Here is a 21,248-nt window from a genome sequence, read left to right as displayed (position 1 = left end):
AAATTAAATCTTGTCGGTTTGGACGGGATTTCAACTTATAAAAACAAAACCATAATATCGTCTCTTTGGTACAAATTCGTCTCAAATGCGTTTTGAAAGACGAAATTTAAAGGAACAATTTTTAAGGAATTTGGACGGATAAGTTATGAAACATAAAAGAACCGTCCGCGAAGACTGCTTTTGAGATAAATATTTAGTGAAAAAATATGGGCGGGTCCCTCAAGATTTTCAAATATTTGTCCGGATTTTTAGGAATTTTTACGCGTGTCAAAATACAATTAGTTTAGAAATCTCATTGAATCTTATCTAATGTGTCACCTCAGTTCATATTATATAGGCTATTTTTAAAATATTGAAAAATTTTAAACTAAAATACATTTTCTCTCACTGGAAAACGAAAAATGGACGGTTTGAGAATTTTCGTTAAATTTAATCATAAGAATGTCAAGTAAAAACTTTAATGATAAAAAGTCAGGCATTTTAGACCTCTCAAGCTGTCAAGCATTTAAAACCCACTAAAGTTAATAGATCGATGTGAGTTACAATAATGCAAAGTCGAAAGTCTTGATGGAATTAAATCAAAATCAGAAATCTTTGAATTATTGGGCAATTTTGTAAATATAACATGGTTTCCATTGTTACTTTATATATGATATAAATAGATTGCTTCCTTTCTTACATTCATAATCTTGAATTTAAGCTCAATATATAAATCTTGAACACCGGGAAGTATGTGCTCTTTATTCTTCTTAAAAACATGCATGCTTCTTCTTGTTCTTACACGAATGAATGTTGCTGGATCTGGTTTGCATCTGCCTACGGATCATGTTGCACTACTAAAAATCAAATCCAGGATGAAAGACGACCCTCACGGTGTTTTCAAATCATGGAATGATTCACTTCCTTTTTGCATGTGGCGAGGAGTGACGTGCGGTAGACGACACCAAAGAGTCACAAGCTTGAATCTAAAAGGCGAAAACTTATCAGGTTCTTTATCTCATTTTCTAGGAAACCTCAGCTTCCTCCGGTCCATCATCTTAGATGACAACCGGATTTATGGAAGTATCCCTCATGAAATAATCGTTTAGCACGATTTCAAGAGCTTTCCCTTGACAAAAATTTTCTTACCGGAGAAATCCCAGTTAACATATCAAGTTGCTCAAAACTAAGGATAATTAGCTTACAAGCAAACAAGTTGTCTGGGAAAATTCCAACTATTCTTAGTTCCTTGCACATGATAAGAACGCTAGTCTTACAAAAAATAACTTCATAGGTGGGATTCCACCATCCATCGGCAATCTCACAAATCTTGAAAATCTCTATCTTGGTGGAAATCCGTTAGGAGGGAGCATTCCCGATTCCTTCAATCGGTTGAACAAACTGAGACAATTAGGCATCACGGAAAATGGCCTCGTTGGAGTGTTTCCATTGTTTTCCTACAACCTTTCAAAGTTAGAATTTGTAAATATTCCACAAAACAACCTTCATGGCAATCTCCCCCGTAACTTATGTTTGAACCAACCGCATATCAACACACTGGTGATAGGTGATAATCGCTTTACTGGATTACTTCCACGCTCAATATCAAATTGTTCAGAGTTGAAAGATTTTGATGTTTTTGATAATTATTTCACGGGAGGGTTAAAGATTGATTTCGGAAAACTGCAAAAACTTGTGTTTTTAAGTCTTGGTCACAATAACTATGAAAAGAACCCTATTGATTGCAAGAATCTCTTTGATTCTTTGTCCAACTGTAGCAATTTAGAGCAATTGGAACTTTACGAAAGCCAATTGACAGGGGTGTTACCAAATTCACTTGGGAACTTCTCATCTAAACTGAATTACTTAGGGCTTTTTGGGAATTATATATCAGGCAATATCCCTTCATCTATAGGCAATTTGTATGGCATGAATTCAATTGATTTTGCATTAAATAGCTTCACAGGCATAATTCCTGAAAGCATAGGAAAGCTTCGAAGCATGGAAAAATTGTCTCTTGGCTTCAATGCGATCTCTGGGTTATTCCACAATCCATAGGAAACATGTCATTTCTAAATGTACTATATTTGAGTACAAATAAATTGGAAGGCACTATACCATCGACTATAAGCGGTTGTGAAAAGTTGTTATATGTAAACCTGTCTAGTAATAACCTAAGAGGGAGTATACCGAAAGAAATATTCCAGTTGTCTTCACTTTCCATTGGTCTAGATTTGAGTCAAAACAATTTGACTGGAGTGCTTCCACAAGAGATTGGAAACTTAAAGATCTTAGAAAATCTTGATTTATCGGGAAACCGTTTATCAAGTGAACTTCCAAGTGGTTTTAGCAATTGCATTAGCCTTCAAACACTAAATCTTTCCAGAAATTTTTTCCATGGGTTGATGTCAGATGCATTGAGCTCTTTGAGAGGCCTCGAATATGTTATCTTGTCCCGAAATAGCTTTTCTGGGCCCATTCCAACATTTTTGCAAGAAATGGATTTGAAGTATCTAGATCTTTCATATAACAACTTTGAGGGAGAGGTGTCGGTTAAAGGTGTTTTCGCTAACACAAGTATGATATCAATCATTGGGAACCATAGACTTTATGGTGGCATACCTAAACTTCACCTACCGAAATGCACAACCAAAAGTACTAAAAAGCTTCATGTTGGTGTTGTTGTAGCGATCTCACTATCTTCCACTGTTGTAGGTTTGGCTCTTGTGTTAATTCTTTTGTTATACTTTTGTATAAAAAGGAATACAGATAAATCATTTGGTACAACATCGACCAGATCATTTGAGAAGATTTCATATAGAAGCCTCTTCAAAGCAACCGAAGGGTTCTCTTTAGAAAATTTGATTGGTACTGGTAGCTTTGCTTCAGTTTTCAAAGGAGTTCTTAATGAAAATGGCTTCACTGTGGCAATCAAAGTTTTGAACCTTAATATCCGAGGAGGTTTTAGGAGTTTTGTGGCCGAGTGTGATGCCTTGAGAAATATTCGCCATCGCAACCTGGTGAAGGTTATAACTTCTTGTTCAAGTATATATTTTCAAGGAAATGATTTCAAAGCTTTGGTTTACGATTTCATGCCAAATGGGAGTTTGGAGAGCTGGTTGCATTCAACACACCAAACGCTAGATTTTGCTCAAAGAATCAACATTATCAAGGATGTGGCTTGTGCTATTGAGTATCTACATTGTCATTGTGGAAACATAGTTGTCCATTGTGATTTGAAGCCAAGCAACATTTTATTGGACACTGATATGGTTGCTCATGTTGGAGATTTTGGGCTTGCCAAAATTCTTTCCCTTGAAGGAGTTTCTAATGAAAACAACAATAGCTCAAGTGTTTTTAGAGGAACCATTGGGTATGCACCTCCAGGTAAGCTAATGAACACTATTCCATTTTACTGTGTTATACTATACAATTAACTCTACATAAGTTGCAGAATATGGATTTGGAAGTGCAGTCTCAACCAGTGGGGACATATATAGCTTTGGAATCCTGTTGTTGGAGATGATGACAGGGAAGAAACCTGTTGATCCAATGTTAGAAGAAGGTCTAACTTTGCACTCCTATGCTACGAATGCCATGACTGATGGCTCCGTGCTTCAGATTCTGGATCCGGTACTTCTAAGTGAGGATGCCAATGAAAGGAGTTTGATTTCATTAGTGAAAATTGGAATGAAATGCTCTTCTGAGTCTCCACCAGATCGAATGGATATGGAGACTGTTGTTCACGAGCTCTTATCAATAACAATTGCAAACAGATCTTAATTCGTTAAGCATCCGTAGATCAAATTTCGACATCCCAAGAATCTAGTATGTGATTGTTTTATATTGTTGGTTTATATCTTATTAAGTTGATGTTCTAATAAGAATAAAAGTATGCTTCTTATCTATGATGATATTGGTACGGCACGCGCTGGATACAATGTTTGTTAATACTCAAGAAATACTAAAAACTAAACACCATTTTGTGGTTGAAAAGCTAGTTTTGGTGTTTTAGTTTTCATTAGATTGAGAAGTTTGATATATGTTTTAATGCAATAAGAAACTACAAAAGGAAACTAACGTACACTCTTCAATTTACTCTACAAACGGCCAACCTTAAAAGGCAGACCAACATTCTGGAAAACCTTGATCTCGCCACCCAACCCTGCAGTCACAATAACCAACCCCCATGCCGTTGCTTGGATGGTCTTGTGACCTTGGTTACCACCCCACCCGGGAGAAGGTGATGTCATTTCATCAAACCTACCTGATGAACTGACAACCGAGCTGAACGACTCAGAGGGCCCTACACTCGAGTCAACATTTGCATAGTGGTCTGTGTATTCAACACTGTCCGCTGAGGGATTACTCTTTTTAGGAAGTGGTGGTAGCGTTGTTGACGATGGCTTACTGTGGCCAATATCATCATGTATAGGAGAAGAGCCGGTGACCGATGGTGGCAGGGTGGTGGTGGACCTTTTTGTGTGTCTCTTGGAATGCATTGCCACTAGTGGTTGTTCAAGTTTGTTGCTTCCGGGCCATGGTGCGGTGACAGAAACTTCTTTACAAGGGAAGTGTTCGTAAGATGTAGTTATCGGATATTTGTGTTTCCCTTTGGTTTCTTCATGCCTCCAAATGTATACTTGTGAATCTTCGCTAGCGCTGATTATGTATTTGCCATCCGGACCATAATCAGCTGAAAGTTGGCTGTTATTGTTCTTATAACCTGCCATTACAATAGTCAGTAGTGCAAGTTGAATTTTGAAGTCAAAGTCATTTTAATATTTTTCTAAATCAATGTTCATATGATTTTCATTCCATAATTTGTTTCACTTCTAGATGTTTATTCTCATTCTTGATCTCAATTACCACATTATATTCTTCCAGAAACTAAAAAAATATCATGTCAATTTTGATTTTGAAACTTATCCCATTTGACCTGAAGAAAGTCAAATTATGCATACCTTTGAATTTCTGGACAGTTTTTGTTCCATCTAAGATTCTGACACGTGAATCCGCTGATGTCACGAGTAACTCAGATGGATTCAATGTAGAAAACTGCAAGTTGAAACGAATTGTTAGCTTAACACAAAAAACTAATAAGGTAAAGGCCTGTACAAGTCATATATGTACCTGAAAACCGGTTATCTTTTTGGGCTGCGGCTTTTTCTTAGTTTTCAATTCAACTTGTTCCTTGAACTCAAGCTTGCAATCTAGGATAAAAATAAACTGATCAAGAGGCGTGTATGCGATAATTAACTAGACAGTGAATATCAGATACAGTTAACAGTTATAGAACTAGTTTGTACCAGCAGTGTTGTAAAACCGACAAATCCCTTTATTGGAACCAACAACCGAAACCTTCATTTGTGCAAACATCAATCATTAAGTGATTAACTTTCAATCTAAAATCAGAGACAACTAGTTGAGGTCATTGAAAGAATATATTACCTTGCCGTCTCTAGAATAGCCAACAGCAGTGACCATCTCATGAAGATCGATCCAGTCCACAACATATCGGTCTGGTATATTCCATATTCTAACCTTAGCATCCAATGAACCACTTATAAAGTAGTCCTCGTCTCCTGGATTAAACTGCACACAAGTCACTGTCACACATATTAGTTACATGTTTATAAAAAACTGTCCTTTGACATTATTACATTAACCAAACAAAAAAACAAAACATATTCAGCCAGTTATGTTATATGAATGTGCATACCGTAATCTGTATGAGAAAATATCTTCAAACAGTTCTTGGTTTGAATATCCCATAGCCTTACTGTTTTGTCCATTGAAGATGAAAGCAAGAGCTGCAATAAACAAAACAATATTCCTTCATTATTGTACACCACCATTTGTGACCAAAACATGAAAATATAAAAAAGAAAAGAAAAAATAAACTAAAACTTCATAAATTTAAACTAACCCGAGATCTTGACCATGATAGGTCCAGGACATCATCCACATGACCGGACAACGTGCAGAATGGTGTTTCCGACAACCCGAAAACAGTCTCTGGCACATGAACATAATTTGGAAACCCTTTCTTTTTCTTCCCTTTCTTCTTCTCATCCGGCAATGGTGGTCTACCCTCTGAACTCAAATCATTTCCGCTCCGTGTCGCCATTACATCAAATTCTTGCACTTCCCATACATTAATCACCTTATCCTCACCAGCAGACGCCAGATATTGTCCGTCGAATGAAAACTTCAACGCCCATATTGATCCGCCGTGGCCCTGAATCTCCTGACTCATATGCAATGCAGTAAACTCCTTGTACGGCTTTCCATGAACTCGAGCTTTCACCCATTGAGAAGATGATTTTGATCCGCCTATTGATCCTATTTTAATATTCTTGAACAATGCAGCCCCTTTTTTCTTGCTTTTTCTGAAGCTTTTGTAGAAGGAGGAGTCTCCCGGAGTCAGTTTCGGATCACTGGAAACAGTTTCACCATCGCTAACCGCCTTCCTCATTAACTCTTTTACCATCTGCGAGTGTCCTAAGTTTTTCTCGAATTCCTCCATTGAAATTTGCTCACCGGTTTTAACATCACTCAGTTTATTCCAACCCCCCTCATTGTTACACTCTTTAACCATGAATTCCTTCCCATTATCCAAGTTCTTTATCAAGAGGATGGATTCATTTAGACTCATTGACTTCGTGTCATCGTCTTTGTCATTCTTGCTGGTATTGTCTTTAGATACAACAATCGTTCTTTGTTGACAAATGTTCGGAGACGATGAACTCACGAACTGTGTCGTGAAGCCAGAAAATGTCCGGGTCAGGCGTTGTTTCGATATGGAACCGATCATTTCTTCTTTCCTCAATTTCGTATCAATAGAAGATGTATTTATACTTTCATCAGATTTTGAACGCGACAGTAATGCATGCGAGCCTAAAGAAACAGGCTCGCATTGCAGCTTATCATCTTGTTTCAAGTCTTTCTCTGCCGGCTTATCAGGAGTGCCGTTGGAGATACGAAACACTGACATATTTTTTCTGCTCCTCAAGCCCATATCCTGGTGAAGGCGGCGTCGCCTGTCAGCAATAGATACTGGCGCCGCCATCCATATGTCATATTCACTGGTTTGAAATTCGGAGAGGTCAGAGAAATCCGCAATGGATGAGAAGGACATGCGGCTATCGTTGAATTCTTCATCGGATGATGATGAAGTGAGATCTTGTGGGGTAGCAGTAGAGAGTCGTTGAGCGTCGAAGAAAATGTCACCATGGTCGTCATCAAGGTCTCCTAATTCTTCCCAGTTCATCGTCATGGTTCTCCGGTTTTCCATTTTTGCGCATTCGTAAAGAAACAGAACAGGTGTGAAATTGTGTTGAATTGGGGAGTTTGGTTTTCTAGGTGGAGATTCCATGACATGAGATGACTTGAATACTACTACATGTCACGTTGAGACATGCAAAGCTCAACACTTAGAATGATTCTTTTAAAAGTAGAAAATGATTTTTTTTATTATATAATACAAGAATAAAAAAGAACATTAATACCAACTAGATGATTCATAATGAGAAAGTGTATTATACGTGAATTTTAATCTTCATGGACAGTTTTGGTTGTATGGAAATGGGTTGACATTAGTTTTTATTAATGTTAAAAGTAAATTACAGATTTCTTCATTTATGTATATAGTCAAGTTTAGATTATTAAGTCTTTAATCTTCATTTATGTATATAGTTAAGTACACTTGACTTTCTTAAACTGAAAGGTTTGTAATCAAATAGCATCAGTTGGTAGATGACTGTAGTTTTGTCTATTAAATCTAGTCATGTGCATACATGAAGTAAATATTTTAACCCAAAAGTATTACTAAAAGAATCATATTTACAAAGCAATTCCAAACACCCACGATTTCGTATTCTCTGTCAAACCAATAACGTAAAGATTAATTATATCCTTTATATTTTAAAAAGATGGCACAAATAGTCCTTGTGGACCATATTACAAGATTGATCCCCAATAGAGTGATCAAGTTTAATGATCACTTCTCATTCCTCATATTTAAGAGCTCAATATTAATTTCCTATACGTATTCTTCTTATTTTCTGTGAGCGACGATGAGTAAAAAAAATGACAGTAGATACTTCTGTTTCTTAACAACATTTGAAACTACCAACAATGCCCAAGCGAGCCTTTCTGAAACGGGATATCAACCGTCCATACTAATTTTGACGCCCTAGACCTTAACCATCACCCTTATACCATTAGACCAGAAAGTCAATGCCAAAAAAGAGAATATAATAAACACCAATTTAAACATTAGTATTTAATTGAATTAATTTGGAATGTAGAAGGGTTTTTAAAATATGAACAAACTTTAGGATAAATGTGAGTTTTAGTTGTATGGGCGCTGATGGAGAACAGGATGTGAAGGCTCTAAGTCATTGGGTATACTCATATTCACAAACAAACATGTAATCGTCGGTCCATACATGACACGATATTAAGCCGGTCCAACAAAACACGAATAAGTATACGGGTCAGCGTTAGGGCTCAACTCGACAACATTCATTAACCTGCCAACCCGAAACACATTAACCGGGCACCTTGTAATCAAACCTAAACATGTGTTTAAAAAAAAGCATATGCAATACAATCCATGTGTTTACTCAAAGCAAGCAGATTCTCAAGGTCTATCTAGAGGGAAAGCAACTTATTCATCGCATTATTGCATTACACATCAAAACATAATCACCATAAAACAGCTATCAGTTGGCTTCATACTTGACATCAGCCATCACAAAATGATAACCGATAACTAGAAACAGTATAACGATGCCCAAAGAATTGGCAAAGAATCCCAGATCCTGATCATTAAACATCTGTTTAAAACATAGACCAAGAACACATATCAGAGGACATTACAGTCATTCCACAATGATTGATCCAGCTGATCACAGCCTTTATAAAAATTATACCAAGTCTAAAGAATTTACATGAAAAGGAATGTATGCATATTAAGGCAAATATGCTTTAAATTTGGGCTCTTTTCATAACTTCATATGTAATTGAGAATTACTATGACTAGTGCTGTAAACGAACCGAACGTTCAGCGAACAGTTCGTAAACCTTTTGAGAGGAAGTTTGTTTATGTTCATTTGTTTAACAAATTAACGAACACGAACAAAATATTCTGTTCGTTTAGCTAAATGGACGAACATGCACAGAGGTTGTGTGTGTTCATTTGTGTCCGTGAACGTTCAGTAATGTGTTCATTTATGTTTGTTTATGTTCGTTAGTTAAAGGTTTGTTTTATATTGTTTATTATTTGTTTAATTTTATATAATTTTATTGTTTACATTCAGTTTGTTTCGTTAATGATTTGTTTTATAAAGTCTTTCTTTACGTAACAACAAATTTAGCTTGTGCTTTGTTGACATTATCGAGAAAAAACCACCGATTGGGGGATGATTATGTTAATGATTAATATTATCTCAAGTGCTTAACTTTATATTTAATTAAAGTGATTATGTCTAATAATGTTTTGGATTAATAATGTTGCTTCTTTTTTGTTTCTTAAATAGTACATCTTTGTTTGTATTCACGAACTATTCATGAACAAGTTCCATTCCTTAACGAACGAACACGAACAAGATTTTCTGTGCGGTTAGCGTTCATGAACCATTCGTGAACAAGTTAAATACTAAACGAATGAACATGAACAAGGCTTCGTTTGTTATATAATTCACAATTTCATAAAAAGCTCCCTATATCTACTTATCTGAAACCCAAATTTATGGCATTTGTCCCCAAAACCCTAAATTGATCCCCAATCGGCTCGAATGATGTGACTAAATCCAATAGGAAGATAACGAGTATTAGAAGCCCTAATTTAATCGAACAAGAGCCTAAAACCCTAAACCCATCCCAAGTTATGATGTTATCTTAATTAATCAGATCTAACATGCTATCCGATCTTAATGCTTAACCATTTTAAAATAAAACTCACGCATTCAAATGCGATTAAATGAATTAAAAAAAAAAAAAAAAGAAAAAAAGAAGACGGGCAATCTATTTTAATCGGCAGGATGATTAGAAATCCCAACTTAATAATAAGAATAATAAGAAAAAACCTGACATTTGCTATCTTTGAGAGACAAATCCGGCTTCTGCACTGCACAGAGGGTTGTAGAAAGCACCAAAAACACTTTATATACTATGCTTCCAAGGAAAAGTAAGTTTGACTTTGACTTTAATTTTTCTACTAATTAGTAATTACAAAACCCAAATTAGTCACACATTTTAGATGTGTTTTTAATCTAACTAAATAAAAAGAGCATGATCGTGTTCGTGGTCTTAAGAGTATCTACAACGGTGCTGATGTGGCACCGTCTGGATCTAGCTGGAAACAAGCAGATGAAATTGTATATAACTTGTCGATGTATGGTTGTTTTTTATCTATAATTTAAAGATAAAGTTTGTGACAAACTGAAGCTAGGCTCCACCTGACATTTATCCTTCTCTTTCAATAATAACAAAGTTGACAAGGACATTCTTCTATATTGAAAGCGATAAGTGCGCTTATATTTAGATCATACACTTGTTCCTCGTTAAATGTGGCGAGCAATATCAAGGTTTTCATGTTTACATGGATCCGTTGTAGGAGAAAAATGTAATTTGAATTGGTTAGATTGATGTAGTTGTCCTTTAGTCTAATTTTAGATTTAGACCACAAGCAATCATTTATTTAAAGTAAAATTCAAAGTTCATGTGATTGATTTAAAGATAGTGAGCGAAATGAACTACTCTAATTTCATAGCCAATTCCAAATGCCCTTTGTGAATGTACACCCAAAAAAGGTATGAGTGATATCTTCTTTCAGCTTAGCCACTACAAGGACACAAAGATGAAGAAACCGTAATTCCTCTACATAAAAGATTTTCGAAATTTTATTTATAGGTTTCCTCCATATAAAAACAATTAGTATTCAATGAAATTCAATTAATTAATATAAAAGGCGCTCAATACTTGATTTAATCATGAGTATTCTCATCAAGTAAACCGAAAATATATCATAAGAATTTCCCCTTCATCTCAATTATCGAGCAAATCTATGAATTGTTATAATGATTTTAGCCCATAACACAACCGAATCCCTTCCTCTCCTCTGGTCTCTTCTCCAAACAAACAAACAAAAATTGCTCATTAAAATTCAAGTTCTTCCTATTCTAATTCTATGTCTATTGAAACAATTTTTTTTAAATGATACATTTACGTAAATACAAGAATATTTATTTATATATCTTTACAAATCATGTTTTCACACCACCTATTTTTAAAAAAATACATATTATTTCTCACTCTGATTCTCCTTTCAAATAAAGAAGAAAGCGTACATCCAAATCATCGAAGTCCGAAGTCCTTTTCGATTCTAGAAAGTCACACACCAGGTAAACCATCTTTGGCAATTGGTTTACCATCGATAAGGTTAATGTTGTGTAAAGTTTTAATACTCCTAGACCAAATACCATTTACCTTACATTTAACTCTCCACCATCATTTAACAAAGACTAAAAGAGACATGTAAAAGCTTATTCGTTTATGTCATTCTTTGTGATAAAGTTGTAGAAATTCAAGTTTTCTATGAAAAACATTTTAAAGAAATAAAAACAAAAAAAATTCATTTACTACATATTTTAATTAAGTTGTTAAACTTATACCCTTTCTATTCAACATATAAATTATTTATCATTTTAAGGTTCATTTATTAAGCTTTTTTATTCACCATCTTTGTTAGCAATGACAAATTTTTTATCCTTAAAACACCTACCACGAACCATCAACGTCAACCAACATGTCACCATGACAACCAACCCATCACAAGTATCAGCCAGTGCCACCATTACTCCCATGAGAATTGGAGGGGCATTCACTAACAAAAAGTAGGTCACGTCACTGCCAGTTTGCCACGTAGGAGAACTCACTCACTGCTAAACCGTCAAAGGTGTATAATGGTTTAATGGACCCCCCCCCCTTCCCGGCGGGTTGATGACTTGGAGCTGCTCTAACGGCCACTACATATGGTTGTAGGGTGAACATGACGCCTTTGGTAAATCAGTAGATACCGCCACAATTGGTTCGGCAAAGGGAAAAGGCAACACTTTTCGAGCTTTAACTCATTTAAGGTTACACCAGCTCGAGACGAACTTAGGCTCGTTTAAGTTTTTTCTCGTGATATATAAAAAGAATTAAAATGTATAAAAAATAACTAATAAATAACAAACAAAGCCAAGCCCGAGCTTGAAAAAACAATTTACGAGACTAACTCGAGCTTTAGAAAAAGAGCTAATGGCGAGCCGAGCTAGATCTCTCATAAGTCAAAACTTGTCGAGCTCGAGCATAGTGAAGCTTAGGCTCGGCTAGACTCGTTTACACCCCTAGTGGCGGGTTACTTTATTAAAAAGTTAATATTCCTTACGGTATCAGTTTTCATAATGCAAGTTGTCTATGTCAAGAATTGTTATAATTTAGCAATAAGATTTTTGTGTAACTCAAACGACTAAACCAGCTTTTAGTATTGTCAAAAGTAAACCATAACGCCTAAATCAATACCCTCAATAATTTGTAAAGACCAAAATAAAGTTGTTTCACAACCACATGCTTGGAAATTGGAATACAAAAAGAAGATTAAGCAAAGCAAAGAATTGAAAGAAGCAATGCATTAGATACACAAGATCTTAGATATGTTCACCAAGATGCCATAATTAGTCTTTTATCAATTACACTCTATTATTACCAATTTACCATTCCTGGTTTAGCCTCTTTTACATGAGTAAAATTCCATACATACCTGATTAAACACACAATCACAAATCTATGCCTTTGTTTTGTGATCAACTCTTAGAGGTAAACCTTGGTGAAGATCTAACTTTCTGCTTGTCCAAATTAAGGGATTTCTTCTTAGAACCATAACTCCTTCCACCATTGCTTGTCACATTCCCTGCCATCCATAATAATATAAATTTTTAAAATTAAAAGTTATCGTAACTTTCTATATACACATTGTGTTTTGGAAACGACAACGTGAGATAAAATAATTATAAATACAAAAATCAACATACCTCCTGAAATTTTGTTGTTTTGCTGAGTTGGAAGTTCATCAACACAGGAGTCGTTTGCAACTTCTGTTTTAATATTTGCAGCCTCATGGTTTTGTTCTGAACGGGTAAACCTCCTGTTAGTCACAGGGCTCGGTTTCTTGCTACTTTCATTATCATCGTCGACAGAAATGCCCTTCGATTTCTGAATCTTTGAACGAGTCGACCTCGTTTCACTTTTGGGGTTCATCTTATCTTGTTGCCCACCATTTGTACTAATATCTTTGTCTGATGATTTACTTTCAGATAAAAGAGACTTCTTCAAACTTCTACCATGTTTTGGAGTAACTTCAATTCCCAAGGGTGTTTCCGTCATTTTGGAGATGTCGTTAGCACCGGTGGACATCAAAGAAGCAAGAGCTGCACGAGCAGCTAGCGGGTTGAGAGGGGACCGGTTGTCTGTAGCTTGAACTTCTGATTCTTTTACATTTGACATAGATATATCTGTTTCTTTAACTGCATTAAGAAACCTCATAACAGTATATAATAAACAGATCAAGATTAATCACATTGCCGGTTATGGAGTTACCTTCTAATCCTAGAATTTCATCTCTAATTCTTTTCTTGCAACCATTGACCGAGTTCTTGATTCCTTCTATTTGTTTCTCCAACATAACATGTAGATCCATATCAAAATCATTGACAACATTAAGCGGTGGGGACAAACATGAAAAAGTTGAGTTATTTAACTCCACTGCATCTACGAATGCTGAAATTGTTGGATGATTAGTTATGCTTTTGTCTGATAATCTCATTACTGAACTTGAAGGAACTTTTAAACTTTCGCCATTCAGATCTTGTTGAAGCCATTTAATCATGAAACTGCATCTACAAATTGCCCTTTTTGAATGCCGTACCCTTATCACCTGTTAAATTTTGTAGATAATTAGATTATGGATAACCAATGATAGCAAATTATCAATAATTTAGAACATATACCTTTTCTACCTCCGCATCAAAGAAGCCATTTTCAGACTGTGAGTCTTGACTAACAACAACATGATCACCTGGTTTAACGTGAGTGCACTCATTATCTTGAAGAGGAAGTGAACGAGCACGAATTCGAACCATTGCTTCCTTTTCAGTTTCCAGTATGTCCTCAGAATCGTTATTATCATATTTTATAACAAGACCAGCGCCATTTGGACTGAAAATAAGAGATGTCACATCATTATTATTTGTTTATTATCTTGATTGCACATAATCATTATTTAATATTATGTTTTACTATTTGCTTCAAAACACGTCTTTAGCATTAATACAAATTTAAGATAATCTCTTCATTACAACCAGCAATACTAAATTGATCTTTTATTCGGATTAAAATCATACAGCTGTCAAGATTTAACCAATAAAATACGCCACTTCAAGCAACGAACGAGAGTGATAAGAATGATCTGTTTCTAATGGAGATAGATATGCTTCTAAATATGGTAAACTAAAGATGTTTAGTGTTGTTTGTCACACATAACATATTGAGTAAAGGTATTGTATCTTACTATCTTATCTATCTAAATTATGGGTATACAAACTTCCGCGTTCTAACTGTTGCAGAGTGCTAACAATATTTATCTGGCTTTAATTCAACAACTTCCAATTGAATTAGTATTTAGTGACTTGTGATTTATGCTTAACTACTGAAGACTAAAATAGATATAGGATCAAATAAGCCACCACAATGAGACATCAAAACTCAATAACTTAATTATATATGTATTTAATTAGACTCCTAATTTCAGATGATTAAACTTAATTAATGTACAAACCCTAAGGACATTGGATTGTAATGATATAGAGAAATTGAGAGACCTCAGATCGACTTGGCAAGGGTGCCATGAGTAATCGGCTAATCTCATTGCTTCAAGTTCCAGCTCGAAGGCATCGGTGTTACCTGCCATTGATGAAGGTGTAATCGGAAGTAGCTGTGAGTGGAATAGTGAGAAAGAAAGGTATGGTTATTAATAATTGATTCAGACCAACTTTTTCTTTTTTAGGTGCATAGTACTACTACATACCATGATGGAATTTAATCAGGCCCATTTGGCAACTGCAAGGTAGGTAGGCCATCTTCATTGGGCGGTAAAATGGGCCGAATTTGAGCGAGAACACCGTCCTCACAGGCGATAAGTGGGGGGGGGGGGGCGATATATATTTGTCGCCGGTTGTGTGATGGACATGCTGACGTGGCGATTAAGTATTGAAGGGTGGGGCGATTTGTGTACTACATATCACCCTTCTTGGCCACGTGTTAAAAATCCACCATTTTGTGGCTCATCCACTACACGTAGCATTAGTATTTAGTAATATAAAAAATATAGAAAAATGATAAGACACAAATCTATTTTTCACAATTTTCAGAAAGAATGAATGAAGACGAGAAGAAAGTCACTTTTAGATTAAAATAATTGGTAAAAAAATGTGATTGAAAATTCATAAAATTTAACAAGAGAATGTATCACCAATGAGAAACCAAGTTCAAAATAATTTCATTTTATTGGTAGTGAAGTATCATAAATTCATAATGTTTAAGTTGAAACATCATGACTTCATATGAAAAAGTCTGTTAGTTGATGATTATAACTATTGCTGGTTATTCAGTTACCGTGAATAGTAACTTTGTTAGCAACAACAACTCCTTACGCAACAGTTGAGTTAGTTGCTGTTAAGCACCAAATTTGGTAATGATGCACATGTTATTGATCACCCAAGTTTTTGTTAGTGCAAACTAACTTTCGATAGCCCAAGTTAATGTTGATCACAATTGCTACTAAGTACTAACTGCAGTTCCTCGCTTACCAATTATGCTCATTTACTATTTATACTAGTTAACGACTCACAGTATATTCTCGCTTACGATCATTTCCGAAACAACTTCTTATTAACCATTCCATCTGAAACAATTTCCAATGGCATTTTTGCATAGCAATAAGTGAAATTATATGAGGAATCACGAGTCATCACCCCACCCCATAATGTCATTTGAATAGTTGGTTGATGCCCTCAACACAAGGATGCTCAAACAAGGTGCAAGTTAGACATGTCTAGACATCAAACCCATACCATACTAAAAATTATAAATAAAATAAGTGAAAATATAAACCAAATACTATACCAGCTTTTATCCAAAAATACCAAAAAAGTAGGAAACTCAGTCTTTTTTCAAAAACAACTCAAACTATTTTAACATTTTAGACCTCTGACTATCTATAGGGTACAATGTATTTCATGAAATACCTTTTTCTTTTCTCGTATTTTTGAAATATCTAATCTTTCTCTCCCATTAATTTATGGGAAAATTTTCTAAATTGCCCATTTGAAGAAAGAGATAATTTAAATGACTCATTAATCATCAATATTCTCAAAATTGATCAATAAATTTGGACTGAAGCGATGGGATACAAAAGATTTGAATCATGCCTGCTCCGTCCAAATTTAAGGTGAATCCTGTTTTTCCAGTTCAAATTTTAAATAATTACGTCTTCCGAGTCCAAATTTTGAGAAAGTTTTTTTGTCATATTCTCTAACACCTTTTTCTATCCCCTTCAACTTCTCTCTTTTTTTTCTTCCTAATCTTCTTCATCATCATCTTTTTCTTCTTCATCACTGACAATAAAAAGAAAACTGAAAACCCATCAACGGAAAACGGTAAAGTTCCAATATTTCTCGTCATTGATCGATAATTATTACTATGATTTCTATAACAATGATGAAGATGACGAAATTGACGATGAAGCCACTCCGTTTTCATCGAAATCTTTCTCCCCGGACAAGTAAAAAACTAGAAATCGCCGGAGATGATGAATAAAAAGAAGATGATGATGAAGAAGAAGAAAAAAAAGAAGAGATGGGTTGAAAGAGAGTGAAAAAAATGTTTGAGAAAAGGAAAAAAAAAATTTTCAAAATTTGAACTGTAAGGATGAAATTATTTAAAATTTAGACGGAAAACACGAGATTCACTTTAAATTTGAACGGAGACAAACGAGATTCAAATCTTTTTTAAATCATGTCGCCTCAGCCCAAATCTCTTGGTCCATTTTAGGAATATTAAAGATTAATAAGTCATTTAAATTTTATTCCTCTTATTCAAATGTGCATTCCCTTAATTTTATTATATTATTCTTTTTATTACCGGCTCCTCGTTGTCATGCCATTTGGCGGACGTGGGGGTCGGGTTTTATCTGGTGAATATCTCAATAGATGAACCGCTAGGGGCTCCGTCCGTCCGGACTAGTGGCCGGCTCGGGCTACCTTTAGCCAATGGGGCCGTATACGGAGTACCTAGCGTTACTTAGGTGGTTGTTAAAAAAAAAGAACTTATCAAAAACTTATTTCTTTATTATCAAGAATTAATGAAAGAAAAACTTGTTTGAGAAGAAATAAAAAAGTTATATAATATATCTATGTCCACACACTTCTATTTATTCAATCTTCTGTACGTTTCGGTGGTCATTACGTCAGTGAGTCATCAATTAAGGATTGTGGGAAGATGAACAAGTTTTTGGAGTCGGTTAACTCCTTCTTCTCCGGCGGCGATCAGCTTCCATTGTGCTCTCGTGATATCATTGCGGTAAAACCCTAATCCATTGATTTACTTCTGTTCCGTTATTATTCGATTCATGATCAACCGTACCTGCTATTTAACTTCTAATTAACACTCGACCTATATATTTGGCTTTATAATTGAGTCAGTTTTGAATATATGTGTTAATAATGATTTGTATGTTTACATTATATAAATTGAAGGTTTTGGCTTTTCCATAAGGTTTTGCCTAATTACTGAACTTAGGCCTGGCCTGTAAACGAACCCAACTTTCGGTGAACTGTTTTGTGGAAAGTTCGCTTATGCTCGTTTATTTACGAACATGATCAAATTTTTTGTGTTTGGTTAATTAAACAAAACACATGAACACATGTGTCGTTCGTTCATTTATATTTGTAAACGCTGATTTATCTTTGTTTATTTATGTTCATTTATGTCCGTTTAGTTATGGTCGTTTATATCTTGAAGAGTCATCAACTTAATGCTTTTATATATGTTCATTGTTTTCATTTAAGTGTGTTCATTTATGTCCGTTTATGTTTGTTTGTGTTCATTTACATCTGTTCGCATATGCTCATTTATGTTTGTTTATCTTGGTAAGTTATGTTCATTTATGTTTTATGAACTGCTCGTTTAGAACTTAAACAAACAAACAAACATAAACGAAAACGTACATGCTCATTTTTTAAATAAACTAACACGAACACCACATATGTGCTCAATTAAGTGTTCGTGTTTGTTTAAGTTAAATGAACGAACACGAGCATGCCCTTGTTCATGTTCGGTTTGTTTACAGGCTTAACTGAACCAAATAATAATAAATAGGCTCATAATCAACTGAGATTTGCAGCTGTCCTAATTTTATTTCTGTTCTGAGATCAGTTGTATCTCTGAATTTGTGAACTTAAGCATTATATTATCAAATTTGAGGTTTTAATAGAACTAAAAACATTTCAATATAATAGTTATTTGTAATTTTGGTTTAAATGATCCTTGATGATATTGAATAGGGCTGTGAGAAAGAAGTTGCTGAGGCTGCAAATGATGCATCTGATGAGTCGATGAGTGAAGGCATCATGCGGTTGTCGTGGGCTTTGGTTCACTCTAGGCAACCGGAAGATGTGCAACGTGGAATAGCTATGCTTGAAGGTAATAATAAACTAATATTGTAAATTAATGTATCAGCATATGTCATTTGAAATAATGAATCTATTTAACTTGTGTCTGCAGCTTCACTAGTCAACACCAACAGCCCGTTGCAAAAGAGAGAGAAAATCTATCTATTGGCGGTTGGATATTACCGAAGTGGTGACTTTGCGAAGAGTAGGATGCTCCTTGAACAAGCTTTAGAGGTTTACTTTACTTCTGTTTCTTTATTATTGAGGGAACAAATTATTATTGTTTTCAGCTTTAGATCTAACTAATAAAGAAGATTTAGTATTTACATTTTAAATTCATATAATCTAGATTGCACCTGATTGGAGGCAAGCTTTGTCACTTAAGAAGGCGATAGAAGATCGCATCACTAAAGGTTGGTTTTCTATGTGTTTTTTTATTGTGACATTAGGTCAACGTCTGGTCGTAAACATTGAATAAAGTATTATTATGATTATGCAGATGGTGTGATTGGAATTGGTATTACTGCTACTGCTGTTGGACTTATAGCTGGTGGGATTGCTGCAGCGTTGATCAGGAGGAACTAGTTAACTTTTATCAATACATTAATAATTACATCACTCAACTTTTTTAAGGATTAATGTGGTTTCATCTTTTGTAGTTTACTGGTAACTGAGTTATGCAGCCTCTTTAGTTTTGACTAGTGTTTTGTTGCTTGGTAGAAAGTATTTACCTTGTTTTTTAATAATGCAGTACATAATACATCGGTTATTAATGCGCTCAATTTGCAATTGTACCGTTTTAGGCTTTGAGTCCTCTGTTTCTGTGATTGAATTTTATATGTGCAAAAACGTATCGGTAGACTTGAATTTTGAAGTGGTAGTAAATTCATATGAAACTCAACTCCTTGGAAAGGGACAAAGGGCAAATGTGCAATTCTTATGCAGTATGTTTCAAATAAAGTAATAAGTGTGAAATTTGAGTAAGGATTGGGGTATGAGAAATGATTTGGGTTCAATCAGGATTATGGACTTTTGTTGATAAAGCCGTTCGTGGTGGCCTCGGGAGGCGCTGTCCGACCACCTCACCCATCAAAAAGTGCCAAACCACAACTCCTTTTATAATTCTGATGCCAAACCATTTTCCCCCCCTAGCGTCCCTGCAATGGTGGCACTATCCTCTATTGGTGGATGGGGTACACTTCAAACTACTAATCTTTGTTTTTTCTTTTTTATTGTAAAAAATAATTAAACCAAATTAACCAACAACGCTTAAATTAACAGGTGATTAGTTGTTATTGGTCTACAGCCTACGTGTCAGTGACGTAGCGTGATAACAAGCTATTGCTAGTTATTTTACAATACACAACCTAGGCTTAATTGTTAATGAAAGGATACGCAAAATGTAAGATAAATGTTAACTTCAAGGTTTAAATACGTTTTTCGTTTTCATATAAAATCGGGGACTTTTTTTGTTTTTTATTAAAGGTGAAAGGTTATAAAGAACGTATTGAATCCCTTATCTGAGTAGTTTGAATAATAATTTAAAATAAAAACTTTATGATGATGAGATAAAGAGTCTCGCTTCTCGAATACAACCCATATCCGATCTGGCCCACTGGACCAAGATCCGGTCCACTTGACTTGTAACTAGCCCACTGTATACTGGACTAAGCCTCTAGGGATGAGATCGGGACCGTACCCGTACCTATACCCGTACCTGTACCCGAAAGTTCCCGTACCTAAAATCAGTAAATCTTGGTACCCATACCCGTACCCGAATTATATGGCACGGGTACGGGTATAGGTACGGATACAGGTACTTTGGGTACGGTACTCGCTTTGGTACCTCTTTGTTCTTTTTTTTAAATCTCCACTAAACCAAGTATCGGTAACGGTACGATACCGAAAATCAATTATCTATAATACCAAAACCGTAATACCGCAACCAAAACATAATACCATAACTAAAATTAAACAAATCAGCCATAATATAAAATTCATTTCCTTTTCATTTTTTTTAGTCTATTGGTTCCTCAATTTCTATATAAAAACAAGAGAGAAAGTTAATACATGTTATTTAATTATAAACACGATTACACATACATGAAATAAAATATACGAATACACAATATATGAATATCTTACTACTCTAATAAATACCTACTACTATATGTCACTTGTCACACTCTCATCCATTCTCATTATTTAACCCATTTTTTAAATATGGATACTACATGGGTCATTACCCACCCACTTTATTTGTTATTCAAACTGTCTATCCTTTATCCAATCAAACCCTAAATACCAAATTTCTCTCAACTCTATCACGTATGCCTTTCCATCGGCCCTCTCCATGGCCTCCACCACCACCCCAAGTGCCGGCAACGAAATAGACTCTCTCCACGACTACCACTACTATCTCCCCCCCCCCCTTCACTATATCTACTATATATATACATATACGACGTAGCGGTGGACCTCAAAAACCCTAAA

At 35.2% G+C, this 21,248-nt stretch overlaps 4 protein-coding genes and 1 pseudogene across 5 annotated transcripts; 2 read left to right on the top strand and 3 right to left on the bottom strand.

Moving 5' to 3' along the window:
* The first annotated feature begins 785 nt into the window (after positions 1-785).
* LOC143614443 (uncharacterized) lies at positions 786-3,890 on the top strand (annotated as a pseudogene).
* Positions 3,891-3,984: 94 nt separating this feature from the next.
* LOC143614440 (uncharacterized) lies at positions 3,985-7,399 on the bottom strand. Its single transcript, XM_077087875.1, has 7 exons — positions 5,909-7,399; positions 5,702-5,792; positions 5,431-5,588; positions 5,289-5,340; positions 5,113-5,192; positions 4,944-5,037; positions 3,985-4,705 (listed from the first exon to the last, which is right to left on the bottom strand). Exons 1-7 carry the CDS (start codon positions 7,355-7,357, stop codon positions 4,080-4,082), a joined length of 2,550 nt encoding a protein of 849 aa, XP_076943990.1. The 5' UTR covers positions 7,358-7,399; the 3' UTR covers positions 3,985-4,079.
* A 1,187-nt stretch (positions 7,400-8,586) lies between these two features.
* On the bottom strand, positions 8,587-10,116 carry LOC143614441 (dolichyl-diphosphooligosaccharide--protein glycosyltransferase subunit 4B-like). The gene is made up of 2 exons (XM_077087876.1): positions 10,079-10,116; positions 8,587-8,822 (listed from the first exon to the last, which is right to left on the bottom strand). Exon 2 carries the CDS (start codon positions 8,820-8,822, stop codon positions 8,709-8,711), a length of 114 nt encoding a protein of 37 aa, XP_076943991.1. The 5' UTR covers positions 10,079-10,116; the 3' UTR covers positions 8,587-8,708.
* Positions 10,117-12,651: 2,535 nt separating this feature from the next.
* LOC143614442 (uncharacterized) lies at positions 12,652-15,176 on the bottom strand. 2 transcript variants are annotated; one of them, XM_077087879.1, is made up of 5 exons: positions 14,907-15,176; positions 14,037-14,244; positions 13,627-13,963; positions 13,062-13,541; positions 12,652-12,940 (listed from the first exon to the last, which is right to left on the bottom strand). In XM_077087879.1, exons 1-5 carry the CDS (start codon positions 14,993-14,995, stop codon positions 12,834-12,836), a joined length of 1,221 nt encoding a protein of 406 aa, XP_076943994.1. In that variant the 5' UTR covers positions 14,996-15,176; the 3' UTR covers positions 12,652-12,833. The 2 variants fall into 2 exon arrangements, with proteins under 2 accessions (XP_076943994.1, XP_076943993.1); XM_077087878.1 differs by having other exon boundaries at positions 12,658-12,940; positions 13,062-13,553; positions 14,907-15,162.
* A 2,360-nt stretch (positions 15,177-17,536) lies between these two features.
* On the top strand, positions 17,537-19,456 carry LOC143614439 (mitochondrial fission 1 protein A-like). The gene is made up of 5 exons (XM_077087874.1): positions 17,537-17,664; positions 18,648-18,786; positions 18,868-18,989; positions 19,105-19,168; positions 19,255-19,456. Exons 1-5 carry the CDS (start codon positions 17,584-17,586, stop codon positions 19,338-19,340), a joined length of 492 nt encoding a protein of 163 aa, XP_076943989.1. The 5' UTR covers positions 17,537-17,583; the 3' UTR covers positions 19,341-19,456.
* The last annotated feature ends 1,792 nt before the right edge of the window (positions 19,457-21,248 follow it).

This window comes from Bidens hawaiensis, unplaced genomic scaffold (genome assembly GCF_021521415.1).
Source record: "Bidens hawaiensis isolate Kalapana, Puna unplaced genomic scaffold, B.hawaiensis_p1.1 tig00040012_1, whole genome shotgun sequence".
Taxonomy (NCBI): domain Eukaryota; kingdom Viridiplantae; phylum Streptophyta; class Magnoliopsida; order Asterales; family Asteraceae; genus Bidens; species Bidens hawaiensis.
The sequence above is the reverse complement of the archived record's forward strand: the minus strand, read 5'-3'. Positions and strand labels throughout refer to the sequence as shown.

Bases quoted from the DNA above. Each gene is read 5' to 3' on its own strand.
- LOC143614439 (XM_077087874.1), top strand. From the start codon at position 17,584: ATGAACAAGTTTTTGGAGTCGGTTAACTCCTTCTTCTCCGGCGGCGAT. The intron at 18,787-18,867 runs GTAATAATAAAC...TTGTGTCTGCAG, and splicing joins TGGAATAGCTATGCTTGAAG to CTTCACTAGTCAACACCAAC. The intron at 18,990-19,104 runs GTTTACTTTACT...CATATAATCTAG, and splicing joins TCCTTGAACAAGCTTTAGAG to ATTGCACCTGATTGGAGGCA.
- LOC143614441 (XM_077087876.1), bottom strand. From the start codon at position 8,822: ATGTTTAATGATCAGGATCTGGGATTCTTTGCCAATTCTTTGGGCATC.
- LOC143614442 (XM_077087878.1), bottom strand. From the start codon at position 14,995: ATGGCAGGTAACACCGATGCCTTCGAGCTGGAACTTGAAGCAATGAGA. The intron at 14,245-14,906 runs GTCTCTCAATTT...TCTTATTTTCAG, and splicing joins CCTTGCCAAGTCGATCTGAG to TCCAAATGGCGCTGGTCTTG. The intron at 13,964-14,036 runs GTATATGTTCTA...AAAATTTAACAG, and splicing joins TTGATGCGGAGGTAGAAAAG to GTGATAAGGGTACGGCATTC.
- LOC143614440 (XM_077087875.1), bottom strand. From the start codon at position 7,357: ATGGAATCTCCACCTAGAAAACCAAACTCCCCAATTCAACACAATTTC. The intron at 5,193-5,288 runs GTACAAACTAGT...TTTTTATCCTAG, and splicing joins TCGGTTTTACAACACTGCTG to ATTGCAAGCTTGAGTTCAAG. The intron at 4,706-4,943 runs GTATGCATAATT...TTGTAATGGCAG, and splicing joins AACTGTCCAGAAATTCAAAG to GTTATAAGAACAATAACAGC.